The sequence below is a fragment of the Indicator indicator genome, chromosome 19 (genome assembly GCF_027791375.1).
Source record: "Indicator indicator isolate 239-I01 chromosome 19, UM_Iind_1.1, whole genome shotgun sequence".
NCBI classification, from domain to species: Eukaryota; Metazoa; Chordata; class Aves; order Piciformes; family Indicatoridae; genus Indicator; species Indicator indicator.
In genome coordinates this window covers 20973144-20992509 of record NC_072028.1, presented here as the reverse complement: position 1 = coordinate 20992509, position 19366 = coordinate 20973144, and the positions used below count along the sequence as shown (strand labels likewise).

At 60.1% G+C, this 19366-nt stretch overlaps 2 protein-coding genes and 1 non-coding gene across 3 annotated transcripts; 1 reads left to right on the top strand and 2 right to left on the bottom strand.

The window, feature by feature from the left end:
• Nucleotides 1-3123: 3123 nt before the first annotated feature.
• SETD6 (SET domain containing 6, protein lysine methyltransferase) lies at nt 3124-7749 on the bottom strand. Its single transcript, XM_054389795.1, has 9 exons — nt 7723-7749; nt 7448-7546; nt 7223-7367; nt 6323-6464; nt 5821-6015; nt 5562-5685; nt 5143-5323; nt 4422-4564; nt 3124-3435 (listed from the first exon to the last, which is right to left on the bottom strand). The coding sequence occupies exons 1-9, from the start codon at nt 7747-7749 to the stop codon at nt 3124-3126; spliced, it is 1368 nt and encodes a 455-aa protein (XP_054245770.1).
• Nucleotides 7750-9350: 1601 nt separating this feature from the next.
• Nucleotides 9351-9423, top strand: TRNAK-UUU (transfer RNA lysine (anticodon UUU)). The gene has a single exon. It is a non-coding gene; the product is annotated as a tRNA-Lys (tRNA).
• A 1420-nt stretch (nt 9424-10843) lies between these two features.
• LOC128973372 (SNF-related serine/threonine-protein kinase-like) lies at nt 10844-14675 on the bottom strand. The gene is made up of 5 exons (XM_054389668.1): nt 14087-14675; nt 12719-12860; nt 12054-12266; nt 11830-11967; nt 10844-11707 (listed from the first exon to the last, which is right to left on the bottom strand). Exons 1-5 carry the CDS (start codon nt 14673-14675, stop codon nt 10864-10866), a joined length of 1926 nt encoding a protein of 641 aa, XP_054245643.1. The 3' UTR covers nt 10844-10863.
• Between the last annotated feature and the right edge of the window lie 4691 nt (nt 14676-19366).

The following is a 19366-nucleotide window of genomic DNA, read 5'->3' as shown; positions in this document are numbered from 1 at the left end:
TAGTATAAATTTGTAAAAAAAAAAAAAAAAAAAACAAAAAAAAAATATTTAAGAGAGGGGGAAAAGAAAAAAAAAAAAAAGAAGGAAAAAAATAATAAACCAAACCCAACAAGAAAGATAAATAAACCCAAAGGACCAATACAGCCCCCGTTTTTGTAAAGATTTTGAATGTTTTTTGGGGTTTTTTGGGGTTTTGCTTTTTTTTTTTTTTTTTTGGTAAAGTATTGGTCCATGTGTTGTATTTTGTAGCCTTTCTAGTTCTTGGCCTTTTAGTTCTCCCACTTCTTGTATGTATGCATACTGTAGTTAACACATTAAAGTCATGACATGCAGCACCTGCCACTCTGCTTCTTCTCTCCAGCTCCATCCTGCCTGCCCACAGTTTGCCTTCTCAACTCTCTTCTGAAGAGTTCCACCCATCCCAAACCTGCCCTTTTGCCACTGCCTGTTGGAAATGAGTTGGTTTGGCAGAAGGGAGCAGTTAGAGAGGGCTTTGCTTTCAGGTGCAGGAGGAAAGGACAGGAAGTATCTGGGATATGGTGAGGTCAAGAGATGTTCTCCTCCTCCTCTACTCTGCCCTGGTGAGGCTGCATCTGGAATACTGTATTCAGTTCTGGGCCTCTCAGTTCAAGAAGGACCTCAGGAAGCTGTTTGAAAGAGTCCAGCACAGAGCCCCAGAGCTGCTGCAGGCAGTGGAACATCTCCTGTGAGGCCAGGCTGAGGGTGCTGGGGCTTGGAGCTGGGAGCATGAGGGCTGCCCTCATGGCTGGGGATAAAGATGTGCAGGGCTGGAGCCAGGCTCTGCTCAGGGATGGCCAAGGACAGCACAAGGGGCACTGGGGGCAAGCTGGAGCAGAGGAGGTGCCAGGGGAACAGAAGGGAAAACTTTGTCCCTGTGAGGGTGCCAGAGCCTGGAGCAGGCTGCCCAGAGAGGTTGTGGAGTCTCCTGCTCTGGAGAGCTTCCAACCCTCCCTGGATGTGTTCTGTGTGCCCTGCCCTGGGTGATGCTGCTCTGGCATGGTGGTTGGGCTGGGTGAGCTCTAGAGGTCCCTTCCCACCCCTAACGTTCTGTGCTCTGTGAAGAAGGTCCTGAGCTGCTTTCCAGCACTGTCAGTGCAGCAGGCACTGCTCTGCCTCCTCCTGGGCCCTGCCTTCTCCTCCTCCTCTCTCTGAGCTTTGGTTTTTCCCTTTGTTCCTCCCAGGCTGACCTTGTCCTGGACTCCCATCCCCTGGCAGTGGGTGAGGTCCTTTCCAACTCCTAACATTCTGTGTGTGAGTTCAGCAGCAGAGTTTGGCTCTGCCAGTGCTGTGCTGCACTAGGAAGGAGAATCAAGCAAGAACCAGCTTCACTTCCAATGTCTTTTAAGTGCAGCCTGCTGTGCCAATCCCTTTGGCAGAGAGATCTGTGGGAGGCTGCTGGCTGTAATTAGGGCAGGTGGCTTCAGTGGTGGCAATACTGCAAAATCCTTTAGCTTGAGCCCTGCAGCAGAGCAGAGAGGAGGAAATGCAGCTTCACTGCTTGCTTTCTTAGGTAGCTTTACACCTTCAAGCTAATTGACTGCTCTTGTGTGGGTGGAGAGGTCAGGATGTCCTGCTGGGGCTTAAAGGATGGTGGCCCTGGCTGTGCTTTTGCTGCAGGGAGCAAAAACCACCTCCAGGGGCCCACTGAGGCCACTCTGCTAGCAGGCTGCAGCTCCAAGGGAACTCTCTCTGTCCCCTGTTCTCCTAAACAATGTTTTTCAGTCACCTCTGTGCCAAGGAGTCATCTCCTGTCAGCTTCTTCAATTCCCTGGCATTTCATGTGTTGAAACTGAGCCTTGTGAAGCTGGAATTGCTTGGCTCTGGTGTGACAGCTCCAGCTTGATCTTCCTCCTGCACTGAGTTAGGATGCAGGGAATCATCAGCAAGCAGCTTTTATTCTATCCCAGCTGCCATGGGGACTTCTTTCTGCTGTTTTAACTCCAGCAAACCACACTCAGCTCCTCATGACTCAGAGCTCCAAAATCTGGGTCTGTACTAACACTGCTCTCCATGGCTGCTTCCCTTGAGGCTTTCAGAAGGGCTTGCAGGTGGACAAGACTTGGCCAAGATGCTAATAACACTTTGAAATCTGCTCTGCTGTAGGGAGAGAAGCACCAGGATGGCAGGCTGGACTCTGAACAGCCACTGCATGGCACCGCTGTGAAAAGAGGTTCAAAACCATCAACCCTTAGGTCCTGTCAAACCACCCTGGTCCCAACAGTGCAGGCAGGGCTGTACTTGACCTTCACCTACAACAGGGGAGCCTGAGCTGTTCTAGTTTGCAACACTTCAAACTGCAGGAGCAGCAGAGATCCCCCCTCCCACATGAGGCTTTGCTCCTTGCTGAAGTAGATTCCACTGGCTGGGTGAGGAACATTCAGCTTTATTGAGCAGAGCTTGGCCTGCAGCCCTCCTGCCTGGCATGCAGAAACTGCTGAGGGAAAAAACAGGACCAGGGCTAAACATAATGCAGGGCAAGACCTTAGTTCAGGGGAGAACTCTGCCAGCTGGATTTGGGGATCCACTGTGGAGACTCCAGCAGCTGCTGAGCTTTGAGAGGGGTCTCAAGTCTGTGCAGAAACACTTTCTGGAGGTGAAAGGAACACCTCCCTCTGCTGAGCCCCCAGAAAGACCAGAGGGGATGGGCTTAGACTCTTCAAATGCCCACTATCAGCTGAGTGGAAGTGAAGAGTTTAGTCCTGGCATCTCCACCTGCCACTCTGAACCTCTGAGTGCTACCCCCTGGGTTTCTGCCCTCTTCATCTGGCCAAGGAGCAGCTCTTGCCTTCAGTTGCTGATGCTGAATGAGGGAACCCCCTTGCTGTGCTGACACTGCATGTCTGCCTTCCCCCAGCTGGGAGCTGTGGGGTCTCTTCAGTCCTAAAGGAGGTGTGGGAGTTGTGCTTCAGAGCTCTCCCAGTAAGGTAAGGCCACCCAAAGCCACTTCTGTGCTGTGGCACAGCTTTGTTGACGTGGAGGTAGCTAAAAAGTCAGCTGCCATGAGGGTAAAGTGGGAGCCACCTTTGACCTTGCTGCTGTAGGGGAGATGGCCAAAGGTGACCTTCCCTTCCTGAGCAGCTGCAGGCAGTTCCCTGCCAGTTTCTAAGCCAGCAGCTCCAGGAGCTGGTGCAAGATCCTCTTCTGGCCATAACGCACGTGCAGAGCCTGCTGCTCCCTCCGACTCAGCTGCTCAAAGGCCTCCTTCTTATCCAGCAGCTCCTGCTCTGCCTTCAAGTCTGACCTGTAGGACTCCAGAGTCAGCAGCACACTGTCATAGAGCAGCTTCTTGCAAGGGGCTTTCAGTCTGGAGAGAGCCTCGTTGGAAAGGGTGGAGTTCTCCTCTTCCTCACTGTCATCCTCCCAACCCTCCTGTTCTTTGTACTCCTGGAATTCTTCTGCTGACATGCAGAGCACCTGCAAGGACCCAGGCAGAGAGACAAGTCCCTGGCAGTGAGTGCATCACAAGCTCACAGGATGTTAGGGGTTGGAAGGGACCTCCAAAGCTCTTCCAGTCCAACCCCCTGCCAGAGCAGGACAGAGAATGCAGCACAGGTCACACAGAAACACATCCAGCCAGGGCTGGAAAGGCTCCAGAGCAGGAGACTCCACAACCTCTCTGGGCAGCCTGCTCCAGGGCTCTGTCCCCCTCCCAGTGCAGAAGTTCCTCCTCCTGCTGAGGTGGAACCTCCTGTGCTGCAGTTTCCATCCATTGCCTCTTGTGCTATGCCAGGGCACAGTGAGCAGAGGCTGTCCCTGTCCCTTCCTTCCTGCCCCCCAGCCCTCAGCTCTGGATAGACATTGAGCAGATCCCTCTCAGCCTTCTCCTCTGCAGACTCAGCACCCCCAGGGCTCTCAGCCTCTCCTCCCCAGGCAGTGCTGCAGTCCCTTCAGCAGCCTTGGAGGCCTCCCTTGGACTCTCTCCAGCAGATCCCTGTCCCTCTGCAGCTGGGGAGCCCAGAGCTGGTCACAATATCAGGCCTTCTGCTCTGCAGGAGACTGTGGAGCTCAGGAATTCCTCCTCAATGGCACTAAGGGCCAGGGTAAAGCTGCCTTAGGTACCAGAGGGGACCTGTGGTGAACACAAGCAAAGCTGGGTGTTGGGAACAGGCTTAAAGGACAGCTTGGGCTGCTGCCTGCCATGCTGCAGCTGCTCTCTAGACCAGCAGGAGCCACAGAGCCATTCAAAGCCAGTTCCCAAAAGTACAAGTAGGTGGTTAGTTCAGGAGAGGAAGACAGGAGCAGTTCCTGAAGCCTGGGGGATGGGCAGCCCCAGGCCTGGGAGTGCCAAAATGCCTTCCTCTGCTTGTCAGCTTGTTCAGCCTTCCTTGGCTGAACCTCTTGACAGGCTGCTCTGGGTCAGTGCACTTCATGGTAGAGCCCTTCCACGTGGCAGTGCTTACCTTGAGGGTCATGGACAGCTCTTCCTCTGTCAACACCTCATCCCAGCCAAGCACAAAGGCCCCTTCCTCCCCCACCATCTCCAGCTGGCACAGGAAGTCCCACTGCTCTCTGACCAGCTGCTGCTCTGCTTCACTCTTGGCACCTGGATGGGAGACAAGCAGAGCTGCAAGCACTGCTGGAAGTGCAGTGCAGGGGGGGTGGCTATGCATGGAGAAGGGGCCTGGGAGGAGCCCCAGGACCTGTAATGCTGTGGAACAGGCTTGGTGCCCCTCTTGCCCTTGATCCCCATTTCCTTACATCACCATTGGACAAAAGTGAGAGCTGGAGAAAGCTCCAGGGAGAGAGACCTCCTGATGGCCTCTCAGTGCTGAAAGGGCCTCTAAGAAAGCTGGGGACAGACTTGGGAGCAGGGCCACTTGTGCCAGGCCAAGGGGTGATGGTTTGAAGTGAAAGAGGGAGATTGAGAGTGGAGAGAAGGGAGAAATGTTTGACCCTGAGGGTGGGGAGAGCCTGGCCCAGGCTGCCCAGAGAGGTGGGAGCTGCCCCCTGGCTGGAACCATTGCAGCTGAGGCTGTTTGGGGCTGTGAGCAACCTGCTCTAGCTGCAGCTGTCTGTCACTGTGAGGAGGTTGGACTGGATGAGCTTTGGAGGTCCCTTCCCCCCACCCCAGGGTGGCTCTGTGCTGCCAGCCATGCCCAGGCTGCCCTGGGTGCCACTCACGCTGCAGCGCTGCCCTGCGCAGCGTCACCATCTGGATGTCAGCTGTGTCGTTGGTGTTGCCAGGGTAGGGCTCTGCAAAGCCATACATGTGCAGGAGCTGCCAGTTGGCCATCTGCCCATAGGTGTTGAAGATCTCTTGGCCTTTGCTGATGGGCTGGGTGCTAACCATCTGCAAGCATTGCTGCGAGCAAGAGAGGTGCTTAGAGCTGTGGCGATGCCAGCGCCCAGACACATGTGGGCTGAGGTGCCCCTAAGCTCCTCCTGCCTAAAGCCAGGCACAGCAGAGCAGCTTTGCAGTGACAAGAGCCAGGCCCAACTCACTGCCCTGGCAGGGGTTAGAGCCAGCCTTGCCCTGCCACCACTCTGAGCAGGGAGGAACCAGACCCTGCTGCTGCCTGGCACAGCTGCCTTGCACTCACAGGAGTATATTCCAGGTTGGCATTGTGGTTGGCCATGTGGTTCAAAATATCTGCCACAGGTACCATCATCGGGGGATTGGGGCCCTTTTCATCTTCATCCTCCTCCTCCAAAGGCTCCTGGAAGCTGAGACAAGGCAGTTGTGCAACCTGCAGCACAGGGTCAGCTTCACCTTGTGCCACTGCAGCCTCTAAGGAACACAACCTCTGAGCCTTCTGCTCTGCCCTTGCTCCTTGTCAGAGCAAAGCCTTCCCTGCTCACCTGTAGGCCATGACGAAGGCCACCAGCTGCTTGTACAGCTCCAGGGTGTGCACCTTGGGGTCAAAGAGGTCGGGGTGGGACGCCATGAAAGGCAGGATGATGGAGCTGTACTCCAGCTGGATGTTGGCCAGGTCCTTGTCCACAGCTTCTGGGATGCTTGTGCCCTGCAGCAGCCTTGCTCGCTCTTCTTCAGGCCTGTTGCAGGGCAGAGCAGCCTTATCTCCACCTGCCCCAGGGAGAAGGGGCAAGAAACTCCTTCCTCCTTCCACCTCTGAGCTTCCTGCTGCTCTCCAGATTCAACATCTCTGGTTATGCCTGAAGCTAGCTCCAGCCCCAAGTGCAGTGCCTGAGAAGAGCCCTTAGGTCACTGCCAGTGCAGGGCAAGACCAGAGGGCTGGACCACCCAGCAGGACCACATCCAGCCCCACCACTGCAGGGCTCAGCAGCCCCTGGACTGCAGCTGCACTCAGCCACCCCACAGCCCCACTTGGCTTCCCTTTACCAGAACATTGGGTGATCCAAGCTTCTGAAGTCCTGCCAGAGGGAGAAATAAGGCTGCCACCAGGAGCTGCTGGCTGTGTACTCGTGGAGCAGGGCCAGCAGGAGGGGCACCCAGCCAGACTGGCTCTGCAGGGACTCCTGGGCTGAGGAACCAGAGATGACAGAGAAAAAAGCTCAGATGAAATTTTGGTCTTTTCCTCCAAGACTGAAATCCTGGATCAGCAAGGGTGTGGCCAGCAGTAAAGCAGAGATCATCCCCCTGGGCTGGGCACTGGGGAGGTGACAGCTTAAGTCCTGGGTTCAGTTCTGAGTTCCTCACTCCCAGAAGGACACTGAGGAGCTGGAGCAGGTCCAGAGAAGGGCAACAAAGCTGGGGAAGGGTCTGGAGAAGAGGGCTGGGGAGGGGCAGCTGAGGGGAGACCTCATTGCTCTCTACAGCTCCCTGAGAGGAGGCTGTGGTGAGGTGGGATTGGTCTGTTCTCCCAGGAAACAAGATAGGACAAGAGAAAACAGCTTCAAATTGTACCAGGGGAGGTTTAGGGTGGACATAATGAACAATTTTTTTCCCCTTGAGGGTTGTCAAGGCCTTGCCCAGGCTGCCTAGGGAGCTGACAGAGTCTCTGAAGGGATTTCAAAGCTGTGGAGATGTGGTGCTGAGGGCCATGGTTCAGTGGTGCTCTGGCACTGCTGGGTTAAGGTTTGGTCTCAATGGTTTTCAAGGTCGTTTCCAACCAAAACAGTTCTCTGATTCTATTCATGATGCTGTGAGCTGCTGCCATAGACCCCACCGCGCTGCCCCAGTCCTCACCCGGCAGGAGCATCAACCAGTGCTTATCCCAGACCGGTTTATGGTGAAAGCTGGGGCTGCCAGAGCAGAGCTGCCGCCCGAGGTGGCGCTCACCTTCCTGCAGGAGGTGCCGAATGGAGCTGGTGTGCTGGGACAGCAGCGCTGTGCGGGGCACAGTGAACAGAACCTCTCCACCCTCCAGCTCCTCGGCGGCCAGCAGGCCGTACCCAGCCACGGCGCCCTCCCTGCTCAGGCGGACCTGGGGCGAGAGGACAGCCGGGCCGCGGTGAGGTGAGCAGCGGCGTGGGGCACGGCCCAGCCTAACCCCTTCTGCCTCACCTTCGGGCTGAGCTCCACCCCGGCCCGCCCGCACCACGCCAGGAAGCTGCGGATGGGATCGGCGCTGCCCTTCCCCCGGACGCTGCTGCCGGCAGCCACCTGCGGATGTGAAACACGAGGGGAGTCGAGCGGGGAGCAGCGGTGGGGGCCCCCACCCAGAGCTCTGACCGAGGGCCGGCAGCCCCTTCGGATCCCTGGGCGCTGAGCTCAGCACTCAGCCCCCGGAACACCTGGAGCCCCCCCGGCCCCTGTCCCGCCGCCTCCCCCACCGCTACCTTCGGCCTCTTGGGCGCGGACGCCATGGCACCGAGCACGTGGTCCCGAACCAATCGAGACACGCGTGTCTCGTCACGTGATCCTCACCTGGCGGGAGCTCCTCCCTCTGCCCGCCCCGGGCTGACGGCGGCCGCCGAGGGACAAAAAGTATTAGAAGGCAAGAGCGTGAAGACGCGCCGGGCCGGGGCGGACCCGTCCGCCCTGCAGCCGCCTCTGAGAGGCCTGCGGGTCCTGTAAGGGGTTTGGGCAGCGCAGTGTGGCTCTCTGCGGGGCCTGCTAGGGCCTCCCTGAGGGGTCTCTGTGTGCTCCTCTGCGGAGTGCAGAGGCCTTGGGGGGCGCCTCCCTGAGCGGTTAGAGGACTTTTTGTGCTTCCCTGTGGGGTCTGGGGGGGCCTCCTGAGGGGGTTGGGGGTCTCTGTGTGCCTTTCTCTGGGGGTCTCAGGGTCTCACAGGGCCTTCCTGAGGGGTCTGGGGCTCCCCCCTGTGTGCTTCTGCAGGGTCTGGGGGCCTGAGGTGCTGGGGCACTGCCAGCATCTATTGCTGAGATCCAGGGACCACCGACTGCCTGCCTGTGAGTTCGGGAGACCGCCTAGGGCCTCCCTAAAGGCTTCGGTAGACTCACGGCGCCTCTCTGTGGGGCCCAGGAGCCTCCAGGCACCTCCCTGAGGGGTCTGGAAACCACCCAGTGATTGCCTGTGGGGCCTGGGGGCCTCTCACTGCACCCCAAGGCTTCTGTCTGGCCCCACCCTGGGGCTCTTCCCTGACACTTGGGTGTCCCCACCCAGGTCTTGCTGCAGCTTGGGCGTGGGCTCTGTGGGTGCCACAGGGCTGTCTTTTGGTGCACCAGCAGCAGAGTCACACCCCTGGATCCAGGTTAAAAGCAGTGGGCTCTAATTAATCAGGGTAATTAAGCTCCCAGCCTTACAGTGCCAAGCTCTGATCTCCCCTTTCACAGCTTTCCTGAGGCACGTGGTCACTCCTCTGTTCTTAATGAAGCTTATTAGTGCACAGGAGGTGTTTGAAGAGCCCCCCCCAGGAGGTTCTCTAAGGGACTGGGATCTCCATCAGCATTTGGGGCTGGCTTTAATCTTTTCCATGCCCCCCTGAGCCAGGCCAGGCTGGCAGGCTGGGCCCCCAAGGAGCAGAGGATCTCAGGACCCCTCTTTAATCTTCCCCAGACCCTTGAAGCTGAGCCTGGTGCATGCTAGCAGTGTGGCTGAGCAGGCTGAGGAGCCAGTGCTGGGTGCTGGAAGTGCCAGTTCAAAGCCCACTGCTGCCACTGAGTTATTCTTTTTGCAGCCTGCTGGGGTTTTCCTCCTTCTCCTCCTCCTCCTCATTCCGCCTTTTGGCTGTCCCCAGGAAGATGAACCTGATGCTCCTGCATCATCTCCCATCCCAGTGACGCCATCCTTGCCCAAGGAAGAGGCTCCTGGGCAGGTAGGAATCTCGGTGGTGCTCCTCCCCCTGGGAGGATGCCTTCTGCTGTGGTGGCCTTGCTGGGGTGGTGTGGGGGTGGAAGAGCTCAAAGCAAGCCCTCCCTTTCCCCCCATGTTGTCCCCATGGGTGCTGCAGTCAAGTGGGGTCCTCATGGCCTGTCCAGAGTGTCCCCCACAGGCCCTCAGGCATGAGCCTGGATAGCTCAGTTGGGAGAGCATCAGACTTTTAATCTGAGGGTCCAGGGTTCAAGCCCCTGTTCAGGCGAAGGCTTTATCCTTTAGGAGCCTACGGGCAGGAGCAGCTCCTCCTGTGCTGCAGCTCCCAAGGCAGGGGTGCTGACAGGGGGTTGGTGGGGAGAGGAGGGGTGAGAAGAAAGGCAAGGAGAGAAAGGGGATGGGTGGGGAAAGGAGAGGGAGGGGAGGGACACAGCAGAGCTTGGAGGGAAGGAATCCAGAACTGGGTGGAAATTGCGGGAGGCTTAAAGGTGGCATATGACCAGCAGCCCGAACTCCTCATACCCTCCCTGTCGGCACCGTGGTCACTCCCGCATCCTCCCTTCCACTCCCACATCCTCTCCTCCACTCCCCCATCCTCCCCATCATCCATTCCCCTAGCACACTAAAAGCATCCTGATGCCCCGGTTCCCAGCACCCCAGGGCAATCCTGGCACCCGTGGGTGCTCCCTCACCTGCATCCTTATTCCCTTCTGTGCACCCCAAGAGCTTCGTTTTGGGTCCCTCACCCAGGCTGTCCCCATTCGCCCCCGAGGCACAGGGGCCGTGGCTCGCAGCACCCAAAGCAGCACCAAACCAGCCCTGGTGGCAGGGCTGTGCCCCACCCCCGCAGCACAGCCCCCAAACCAGCCACCGCGGTGCCGACCTCCCCCCTGCCCACCCCGTGCCGAGATCTTTCCGGGGCTTTCACAAGGAGACGTGGTCCCCACATCACCCACAGCTGATTTTTATTGGCCCCATGAACTTTGCTTCCCCGTGGCTCCTGTCCGTTCCACACTCCGCAGCTGGGGGGCCGCAGCCCTCATTTCATTTCTTGCCAGCAAGAAAACAAAGAGAGAATAAATAGGAAACTGATTTGCAAGGGGAATGAGGGGGGAGCCCCAGGGAGAGCCTCAGGGCAGGGCTGTGCCAGGCCCAAGCCGAGGCGGGAGGGGGGGGAACAACACAGCGAGGATGGGGGTTGGGGGGCTGCAGGCAAGACAAGTGAGTGCCCCATGGCCACTGTAGGCCCTGGGGGCTGTGCACACTGTGGGGCTGGGGGGAGCCACCAGACCCGCGAGGGGTCTAGGGAGGGGAGGTTTTTATAGCAATCTCTGTTGAATTACATTAAAATAGACTATTTAGAAAAGTAGTTCTAGTAGTTAAAAAAAAAAAAAATCCATCGTGGCCCATCCAGCCCTGGCAGGGCCAAGAGAGCTGCTCTGGCAGCCACAGCAGCCTGTGGGGACAGACCCCAAGCCCACCTCATCCTGCCCCCCACCCCGGGCAGCGCCATCCTGTCTCAGGGGGTGCCTGGGGTGGGTGTTAGTGCTGCCAGGGAGGAGGTGGTGGTGTTAGCAGGGCGGCCACCACCTTAGGTGGCAAAGCAGGGGCACAGTGCACACCCCCCAGCCCCACGGGCACTGCTCTGCAGGTCACAAGCAGAATGAAGGCAGGGGAGGGGGCACCCTGCAGGGCCCCCTGCCCGGGGTTAGATGACGTGGCAGCAGTTGAACTGCCCCAGGGAGAGGAGGCTCTCCTTGGAGCCCGGCCGCATTCGGAAGGCTAAAGCCTTCTCGCAGAGAGGGAACTGCAGGAGCCTGTCCCGCAGGCTGCTCCCCTTGGCCTTGCCAGGGTCCAGCTTGATCACGTTCTCCACGCTCCCCTCGGTGCCCCCCAAGCTCCCCCCTGACCGGCAGCCCGGGCTGGTGGCTGCCCCCCGCCCTGGGCACTTGTCTGCGGGGCTCGTCTCTGCCCCCAGCACTTGGGAGACCCCAGCAGAGGTGCTTGGGGGTGCTGGGATGGCTCCTCTCTCCCTGGGGGGCTGTGCTGAGGAGCCCTCAGGCTCTGTGTCCTCCTCCTCCTTCCTTGGGGACTCTGCTCCGTTCCTCCGCAGCGCCGTGGGACCCCAGCCCCCACTCACTGCCTTGCCAGCCCAGGCAGCCCCTGGGCGCCCATCCTGGGCCCCCAGCTCGGCCCCTGGCCCCCACCCGTCCCCGCGGGCAGGCAGGGGGCGGGAGCACAGGAAGGCTCTCATCTGCTCCTGGTTCAGGGAGCTGCTCTTCCTCTCCATGGCGCTGGGCCGCCCTTCCTCCTCATCCTCCTCCTCCTCTTCCTCCTCGCAGATCTGCTGCAGGGCCGGGGTGCTCTTGGTGATGGTGGTGTCAACAGCAGGTACCTTAAGCAGGGTCCGGGGGGGCTGCCGGCCGCCATCGTCCACTCCAGCGGGCAGAGGGGGCAGGCGGGAGCCTGTCGCGAGGCCACCTGGAGCCTCTTTGAAGGGCAGGAGGCCGCTGGCACTGCCCACGGGGCCGAACGTGTCCGATAGGTTGGTCCTGAGAACAGGGAGGGATGGAGGTGTCGGTACCCAGCCGGGGCTGTGGCAAGGACCCCGCCGAGACCCTGCACCGGGAACCCGAGGTGGTGTGGGATGGGTGGCGGCAGGAGGGGCACTCACCTGCTCTGCACCTCCTTGGCCAGGTTGTAGACGAGGCTGAGGCGGTGGCCCTGCTTCTCCTGCTTCTCCCGCAGCATCCTCTCGGCCAGCAGGAAGTAGGTGGCCGTGATGTGGTTGTAGCGATCGGCCTCCAGCGCCCTGCGGAGGGGGGACCGAAGGACCCAGGTCAGCACCCAGGGGACCTGCTGAAAGGGAGCCCCCGCGGCGCCTGCCCTGCCACTCACTCCTGGATGGTGTCCCGGTCCGCGATGTTCCCGCAGGTCATGGCCTGCAGGATGATTTCGTGCTCCTCCTCCGACACACGCTTGTGGGAGGTGAGGGGCAGCAGGCAGCGGCTGGCGGGGGATGGATCCACCCCCTGCAGCCAGGCGTGGCCCTCGATCTGCTCCAGCGACGCTCGCTGCTTTGGGTCCCGCTGCAGCATCCTGGAGATGAGACTGCAGGGGGAAGGGGGTGACAGTGCAGTCCCACAGCAGCGGCTGAACCCCAAACTCAGCAGCTTCACCCTTGTCTCCTACCCCAGCTCCCAAACTCAGCTGTGCTGTTTCCCACCCCAGCTCCCAAACTCAGCTGCTTTATCTGTGTTTCCCACCCTGGCTCCCAAGTTCAACTTTACCCTCATTTCCCACCCCAGCTCCCAACTCAGCTTTACTGTTTCCCACCCCAGCTCCCAAACTCAGCTGCCTGGCTCCCAAGTTCAACTTTTACCCTCATTTCCCACCCTTGCTCCCAAACTCAGCAGCTTTATCCCTCTTTCCCTCCCCAGCTCCCAACCTCAGCTGCCTCACCCTTGTTTCCCACCCTAGCCCCCAGACATCCCCCAGGACTGAGGCACCCAGTGCTGGGGCACCCAGCTGTGGTGCCCAGGGGCAGGGGCAGAGCTGCTTACTTAGCACACTGAGCTGACACATGGGGGGGCACAGTGTAGCGGCAGTCCATGATCATGGTGAGGGTCTCGCTGTCGTTGGCCTCCTGGAAGGGGGGGTAGCCACACACCAGCATGTAGAGGATGACCCCCAGGCTCCAGATGTCTGCAAGAAGCAGCAGCAGTTCAGGCTGCACCCAGGAGAGAGCCCCAGCTCCCCAGGGGTGGCCATGCCAGCAGCTCCCACTGCTGATCCAGCACAGACCAGTGCTCACTGGGATTGCTCCTTGGAGGGAATGACTCCCACAGCCCCACCCCTGGGGCCCCATCCCCACATCTCAAGCAACTTGAGCAGATCAGTTGAGGTCTTAGCTCCTTTCCCAGGCAGGGGCAGGGAGGCCCAGCCACAAGCTCTGTCCGCTTGACCACCCACCCATGGCACTGTTTCCTGTCACTGCCCAGCTTCCCAGTTCCCAAACAGACCCCACCACAACCATCCTGCCACTGGGCTGTGCCAGAGGAGGGCACCACAGTGGTGGAACAGGGACACATCAGTGATCCAGGCTCTCCAGATGCTCACAGGTGGAGTCCTACTGCCTAGAGCCTCCTGCCCCTACCGAAGGAGTGGGCACCAGCCAGAGGGACAGGGACAGACCTCCACCTGCTCCTCCTGACCAGAGCACAGCAGAAGGGCTGGCTGAGGATGCTGAACATGCCCCAGGGCTCTCTGTTAATACCTTCAGCTCCTTCCTCTCCTCACTTCCCCTTGCAGAGCCACCAGATCACCTCCCACCACCTCCCAGGCCCTGCAGCCGCCGTTCCCTCAGCTTTTTCTGTTCAAGGCTCCTGATTTGTTTTGCTCAAATCTTCCTGCCCCAAATCCCAGCAGAGCTGGCTCAGGTCCCACTTCCCTCCCACATCCCCTCTGCCCCAGCACAGCCTCTCAGTGTCTCCCTACATCCAGGGATGGTCTCCCCAGTGCCCTGCAGCCCGGGGGTGCTCCTCCTGGGCCCAGAGGAGGAAAGGTGCTGGCAGCCACCGAGAGGAAGCAGCATTCAGGGTGGGGATGGAGCAGAGGAAGCTTTCGGAGCTCCTCCACCCAAAGAGCAGCATCCCGAGCAGGTTTCCTTCCGGCACTGCCCCTCCCCAGCGGATGTCACACCAGGCCCACAGCAGGCTAGGGCCTTTCCTCCTCCTCGGCAAGAACCACTGCTCTGGGGTGCGTGCAGGGCCCACCCCTGCAGGCAGGACCACCAGGGGAAGCCAAACACCCAAGGGATAGTATTGCTCCCAGCGCCACCAGGGTGTGGGTGATAAAGCAAAGCAGTGCCCAGGCAGCAGCAAAGGCCAGGAGGGAGGCAGGCCCGCGGGGGGCATCCCCAGCAGCCTTACCGACGGCAGGGGCATCGTACTCCTCCCCCAGCAGGATCTCGGGGGCCGAGTAGGCCAGTGAGCCGCAGCTGGTGGTGAGCATCTTGCCAGGCTGGAAGCGGTTGCTGAAGCCGAAGTCGGTGAGCTTGACCACCCCCTGCTCCCGGAAGAAGACCACGTTCTCGGGCTTGAGGTCCCGGTGCACCACGTGCAGCTTGTGGCAGTAGGAGATGGCGTGGACAATCTGGGCGAAGTAGTCCTTGGCCCGTGGCTCCGCCAGGCCCCCCTCGTGCCGCATGATGTGGTCGAACATGTCCCCCCCGTCACCCAGCTCCAGGATGAGGTAGAGCTTGGTGTGGGTGTCGATGACCTCGTAGAGCCGCACCACGTTGGGGTGCTGGACCAGCTTCATGCAGCGCACCTCCTGCAGCAGCTGCCCCGCCGCCTCCCCGGCCAGCTTGCTCTTGTCGATCACCTTGACGGCCACCTGCTGCCCGGTGAAGACGTGGCGTGCCAGCTTCACCACCGCGAAGTGCCCCTTGCCCAGCGTCCGCTCCAGGTCGTACAGCCCCGCGATCTGCCCCTCACCGCCGCCCGCGGGCCCTGCCATGCTGCCGCCGCCAGGGGGCGATGGGCGAGCTGCTGGGCCATGGGGCACATGTCAGCACAGGTCACCCCCAGCACCACGGACACCAGGACCCCCAGGGCATCAAATTCCCCAGCTCCCTGACACCAGGATCCTCAGGACATCAAACTCCCCAGCCCCTTGACACCATAACCCCCAGGGCATCAAACTCCCCAGCCCCTTGACACCATAACCCCCAGGACATCAAACTCCCCAGCCCCCTGACACCATAACCCCCAGGACATCAAACTCCCCAGCCCCCTGACACCATAACCCCCAGGGCATCAAACTCCCCAGCCCCTTGACATCAGGACCCCCAGGGCATCAAACTCCCCAGCCCCCTGACACCATAACCCCCAGGGCATCAAACTCCCCAGCCCCTTGACATCAGGACCCCCAGGGCATCAGAGTCCCCAGCCCCTTGACACCAAAACCCCCTGGGCACTCCTCACACCCCACCTCCCACTCTCCAGCATCCCAGGACCTGGACACTCATCTGTACCCCTACCTACAGTCCCCAGAACCCTGGATATCCCAATATTCCCACCTCCATGCCTCAGCACCCTAGGATACACCAGTACCCACACATCCAGGTCACCAGCATCCTGTGCATCCCAATATCCTCATCTTCAGTCCCCAGCACCCCAAATACTCCCATACCCCCACCTCCACTTTTCCAGCACACCAAGGGCATCCTGATACCACTACCTCCAGATTCCCAGCACCCTGGGCACCCCAATACTCCTACCTCCACTCCCCAGCATCTTGGGCACCCCGATGCCCCTACCTCCTGCTCTCCAGGACCTTTGTCACCCCCATACTCCAACCTCCAACCCCCAGCAACCTGAGCACCCCCATACCAGCAACCCCCAGGTCTCCAGCATGCTGACCATCCCCATACCCCCCTCCAGTACCCTTGGTACCTCCATATCACCAACCCGCAGCTCCACTGCACCCTGAGGACCCCAATACCCTCATCTCTACTGCCAGCGCCCCTGTCACCCCCATAAACCCATCCCCAGGTCTCCAGCACCCTGGGCACCTCCACCTCCAGCCCCCAATACCCAAGCCCCCGAGGCACCCCGATACCCCAGGCCCCGAGGCACCCCCACACCCTCGTTCCCCGAGCCCTCGCAGCAGCCCAGGCCCGGTACCCCCGGGGCTGGAGCTGCGCTCACCGGGGCAGCGCAGCTGGGCCGCCGGGGCTGCGGGTGCCCGGGTGTGCCCGCCCCGTGACGTCAGGGCGGCTCCGGTAGCGCTCCTTAAAGGGGCCCTGGTCCACCTCCCACGGCGCTGAGTTCGGGGGGGGATGTTCATCACACACCCCCAGAGCTGAGCACGGGGGATGCTCATCACACACCCCAGAGCTGAGCACGGGGGATGCTCATCACACACCCCAGAGCTGAGCACAAGGGATGTTCATCACACACCCCAGAGCTGAGCACGGGGGATGCTCATCACAACCCCCCAGAGCTAAGCACAAGGGATGCTCATCACACACCCCAGAGCTGAGCACGGGGGATGCTCATCACAACCCCCCAGAGCTGAGAACAGGGGATGCTCATCACAACCCCCCAGAGCTAAGCACAAGGGATGTTCATCACACACCCCAGAGCTGAGCACGGGGGATGCTCGTCACACACCCCAGAGCTGAGAACAGGGGATGCTCATCACACACCCCAGAGCTGAGCACAAGGGATGCTCATCACAACCCCCAGAGCTAAGCACAAGGGATGTTCATCACACACCCCAGAACTGAGCACGGGGGATGCTCGTCACACACCCCAGAGCTGAGCACAAGGGATGCTCATCACACACCCCAGAGCTGAGCACAAGGGATGCTCATCACACACCCCAGAGCTGAGCACGGGGGATGCTCATCACACACCCCAGAGCTGAGCACAAGGGATGCTCATCACAACCCCCAGAGCTAAGCACAAGGGATGTTCATCACACACCCCAGAACTGAGCACGGGGGATGCTCGTCACACACCCCAGAACTGAGCACAGGGGATGCTCATCACACACCCCAGAACTGAGCACGGGGGATGCTCATCACACACCCCAGAGCTGAGCACGGGGGATGCTCATCACACACCCCTAGAACTGAGCACGGGGGATGCTCATCACACACCCCAGAGCTGAGAACAGGGGATGCTCATCACACACCCCAGAGCTAAGCACAAGGGATGTTCATCACACACCCCAGAGCTGAGCACGGGGGATGCTCATCACACACCCCAGAACTGAGCACAGGGGATGCTCATCACAACCCCCCAGAGCTAAGCACAAGGGATGTTCATCACACACCCCAGAACTGAGCACGGGGGATGCTCATCACACACCCCAGAGCTGAGCACGGGGGATGCTCATCACACACCCCTAGAACTGAGCACGGGGGATGCTCATCACACACCCCAGAGCTGAGCACGGGGGATGCTCATCACACACCCCAGAGCTGAGCACGGGGGATGCTCATCACACACCCCAGAGCTGAGCACGGGGATGCTCATCACACACCCCCAGAGGTGAGGCCTGGGTGATGCTCATTATATCCCCATGGAGCTGGGATCAGGGTGATGGTCATTGCTCCCTCCCTGGGTCTGAGGCCAGGTCGAGCCTCATCACATTGCCCCCATGCCCCCCCCTTACCCCCACCGCCTCCGGAGCTGAGAACTGGGGGATGCTCGTCAGACACATCCCCTGTTCTCGGGCTGAGGCCCGGTGATACTCATCGTCCTCCCCAAGGGCTGAGGCCGGGACGACGCTCATCACACCTCTCGGCAGCATGGCCCCCGGCAGCCCCACTGTGGGCTCTCAGCGCTGCCCGTGAGTGGCCGCTCGGGGCGGCGGGGACTGCGCTGGCGGTAACGGTGCTGGTAACCAGCTAAATGAGCAGCCCGCACGCTTCCAGGAAGGGAGGACGAGCCCCCTGCCCTGGCTTGTCTTCCGAGGGTCCCGTTCTGGGCCGAGCCGCCAGCCTGCTGTCCCGGCTCCCGGCCGTCCCTGCCGTGCCAGCGACCGCTCCTTCGCCCACTCCCGGCCCTGCAGCAGCACCGGGCTGCGGGCAGAGCCCCGGCCCCGCTCGCCGTGAGCCATCTTTTCCTGGAAGCGGCCCGGGAGGCGCCCGGCCGCCTCATTTAAGCTCGTTAGGAGCTGCGGAGCTGCCGCAGATTGAAAAGCTCTCAGCGCTGCCGCCCCCGGCCCCGCTAATGCCTTCCCGGCAGGACGCAAACAGCCCCTAATGAGCTGGGCTGGGGCTGCCATCAGCCGGGGGCAGCTTGGGTTTGGGGACCTGAGACCCCCCTGGGCTGGGGCTGGAGGAGCAAGCTCCTGCCAGAGAAATGGAGCTGGATGGAGCACTCAGCACCCACACAGACTTCGGGGTTGAGAATGGAAAGAAAGAGAGGGGCTGCCAAACCTGCCCCTGACACCTTTTGAGTCTTCACCCAGGCAACGCTGCTGAGACCCACCCCTGCAGTGCTGGGGCAGCTCTGGAGTCCTCAGCACAGACAGGGACCTGTTGGAGCAGGGCCAGAGGAGGTCACAGCAATGCTGGCAGGGCTGCAAGCACTCTGCTGTGAGGCCAGGCTGAGAGAGTTGGGCTTGGGCAGTCTGGAAAAGGCTCCAGGGACACCTTCTGGTGGGCTGTCAGTGGTGAAAGAGACTCTGAGAAAGCTGGGGACAGAGTTTGGAGCAGGGCCTGTTGTGCCAGGCCAAGGGGTGATGGTTTGAAGTGAAAGAGGGAGATTGAGAGTGGAGAGAAGGGAGAAATGTTTGACACTGAGGGTGGGGAGAGCCTGGCCCAGGCTGCCCAGAGAGGTGGGAGATGCCCCATGGCTGGAACCATTCCAGGTGAGGTTGTTTGAGGCTGTGAGCAACCTGCTCTAGTTGCAGGTGGGGTTTGGACAGAATGACCTTTCCCACCCAAACCTGTGATTCTAATGGATACAGGAATGAGAGGATGGAGTTAGCAGAGGTGGGAGCTTGAAGAATCCAGAGATGGCAAGTGGTCGGGATTTGGAGGACTTCTGGAGGCTCTGGCTAGGTGCCTACCAAGAGCTATGGGTGGGCAACATTCCCTTTGAAAACCAGTGGAGAGCTTGGCCTGCGTTTGGTGAGCAGCCTGCAGCCCTGAGACTTCTCTAGTCAGGAACTGGATGTCACAGAATCACAGCTTGGCTCAGGTTGGAAGGGACCTCAGAGATCTTCTACTCCAAGCTCCCCACCATGGGCAGGGACACCTCTCTACTAGTTTTGGCTGCTCAAGGCCTCATCCAACCTTGCCTTGAACACCCTTGGGCAACTCATTCCAGAGTCTCACCACCCTCACACTGAAGAACTTCTTCCTCAACTCCAGTCTAACCCTGCTCTCCCTCAGCTTCAAACCGTTCCCCCCTTGTCCTGTCCCTAGACACCCTCAGGAGAAGTTCCTTATGAAATGCCCTCAGGCTGCAGCCTGGGTGCTGCTGAGGAAAGGTGCAAGGCCTGCGAGGGTGGTGGGGATGGCTCCCAGGACATCGGTTGGAGCCGGTGGGGATTTGTTCCTCCCCGCGGATGTGTGGGGTGCAGGGCAGGAGTCCTCCCTCCCCGCTCTGCCGCTCCGCGCAGACAAAGGCCGGTTCCAGAGCAGCCCACCTACCTGCTCGTTAGCAGAGTCATGTGGCTGGAGCACT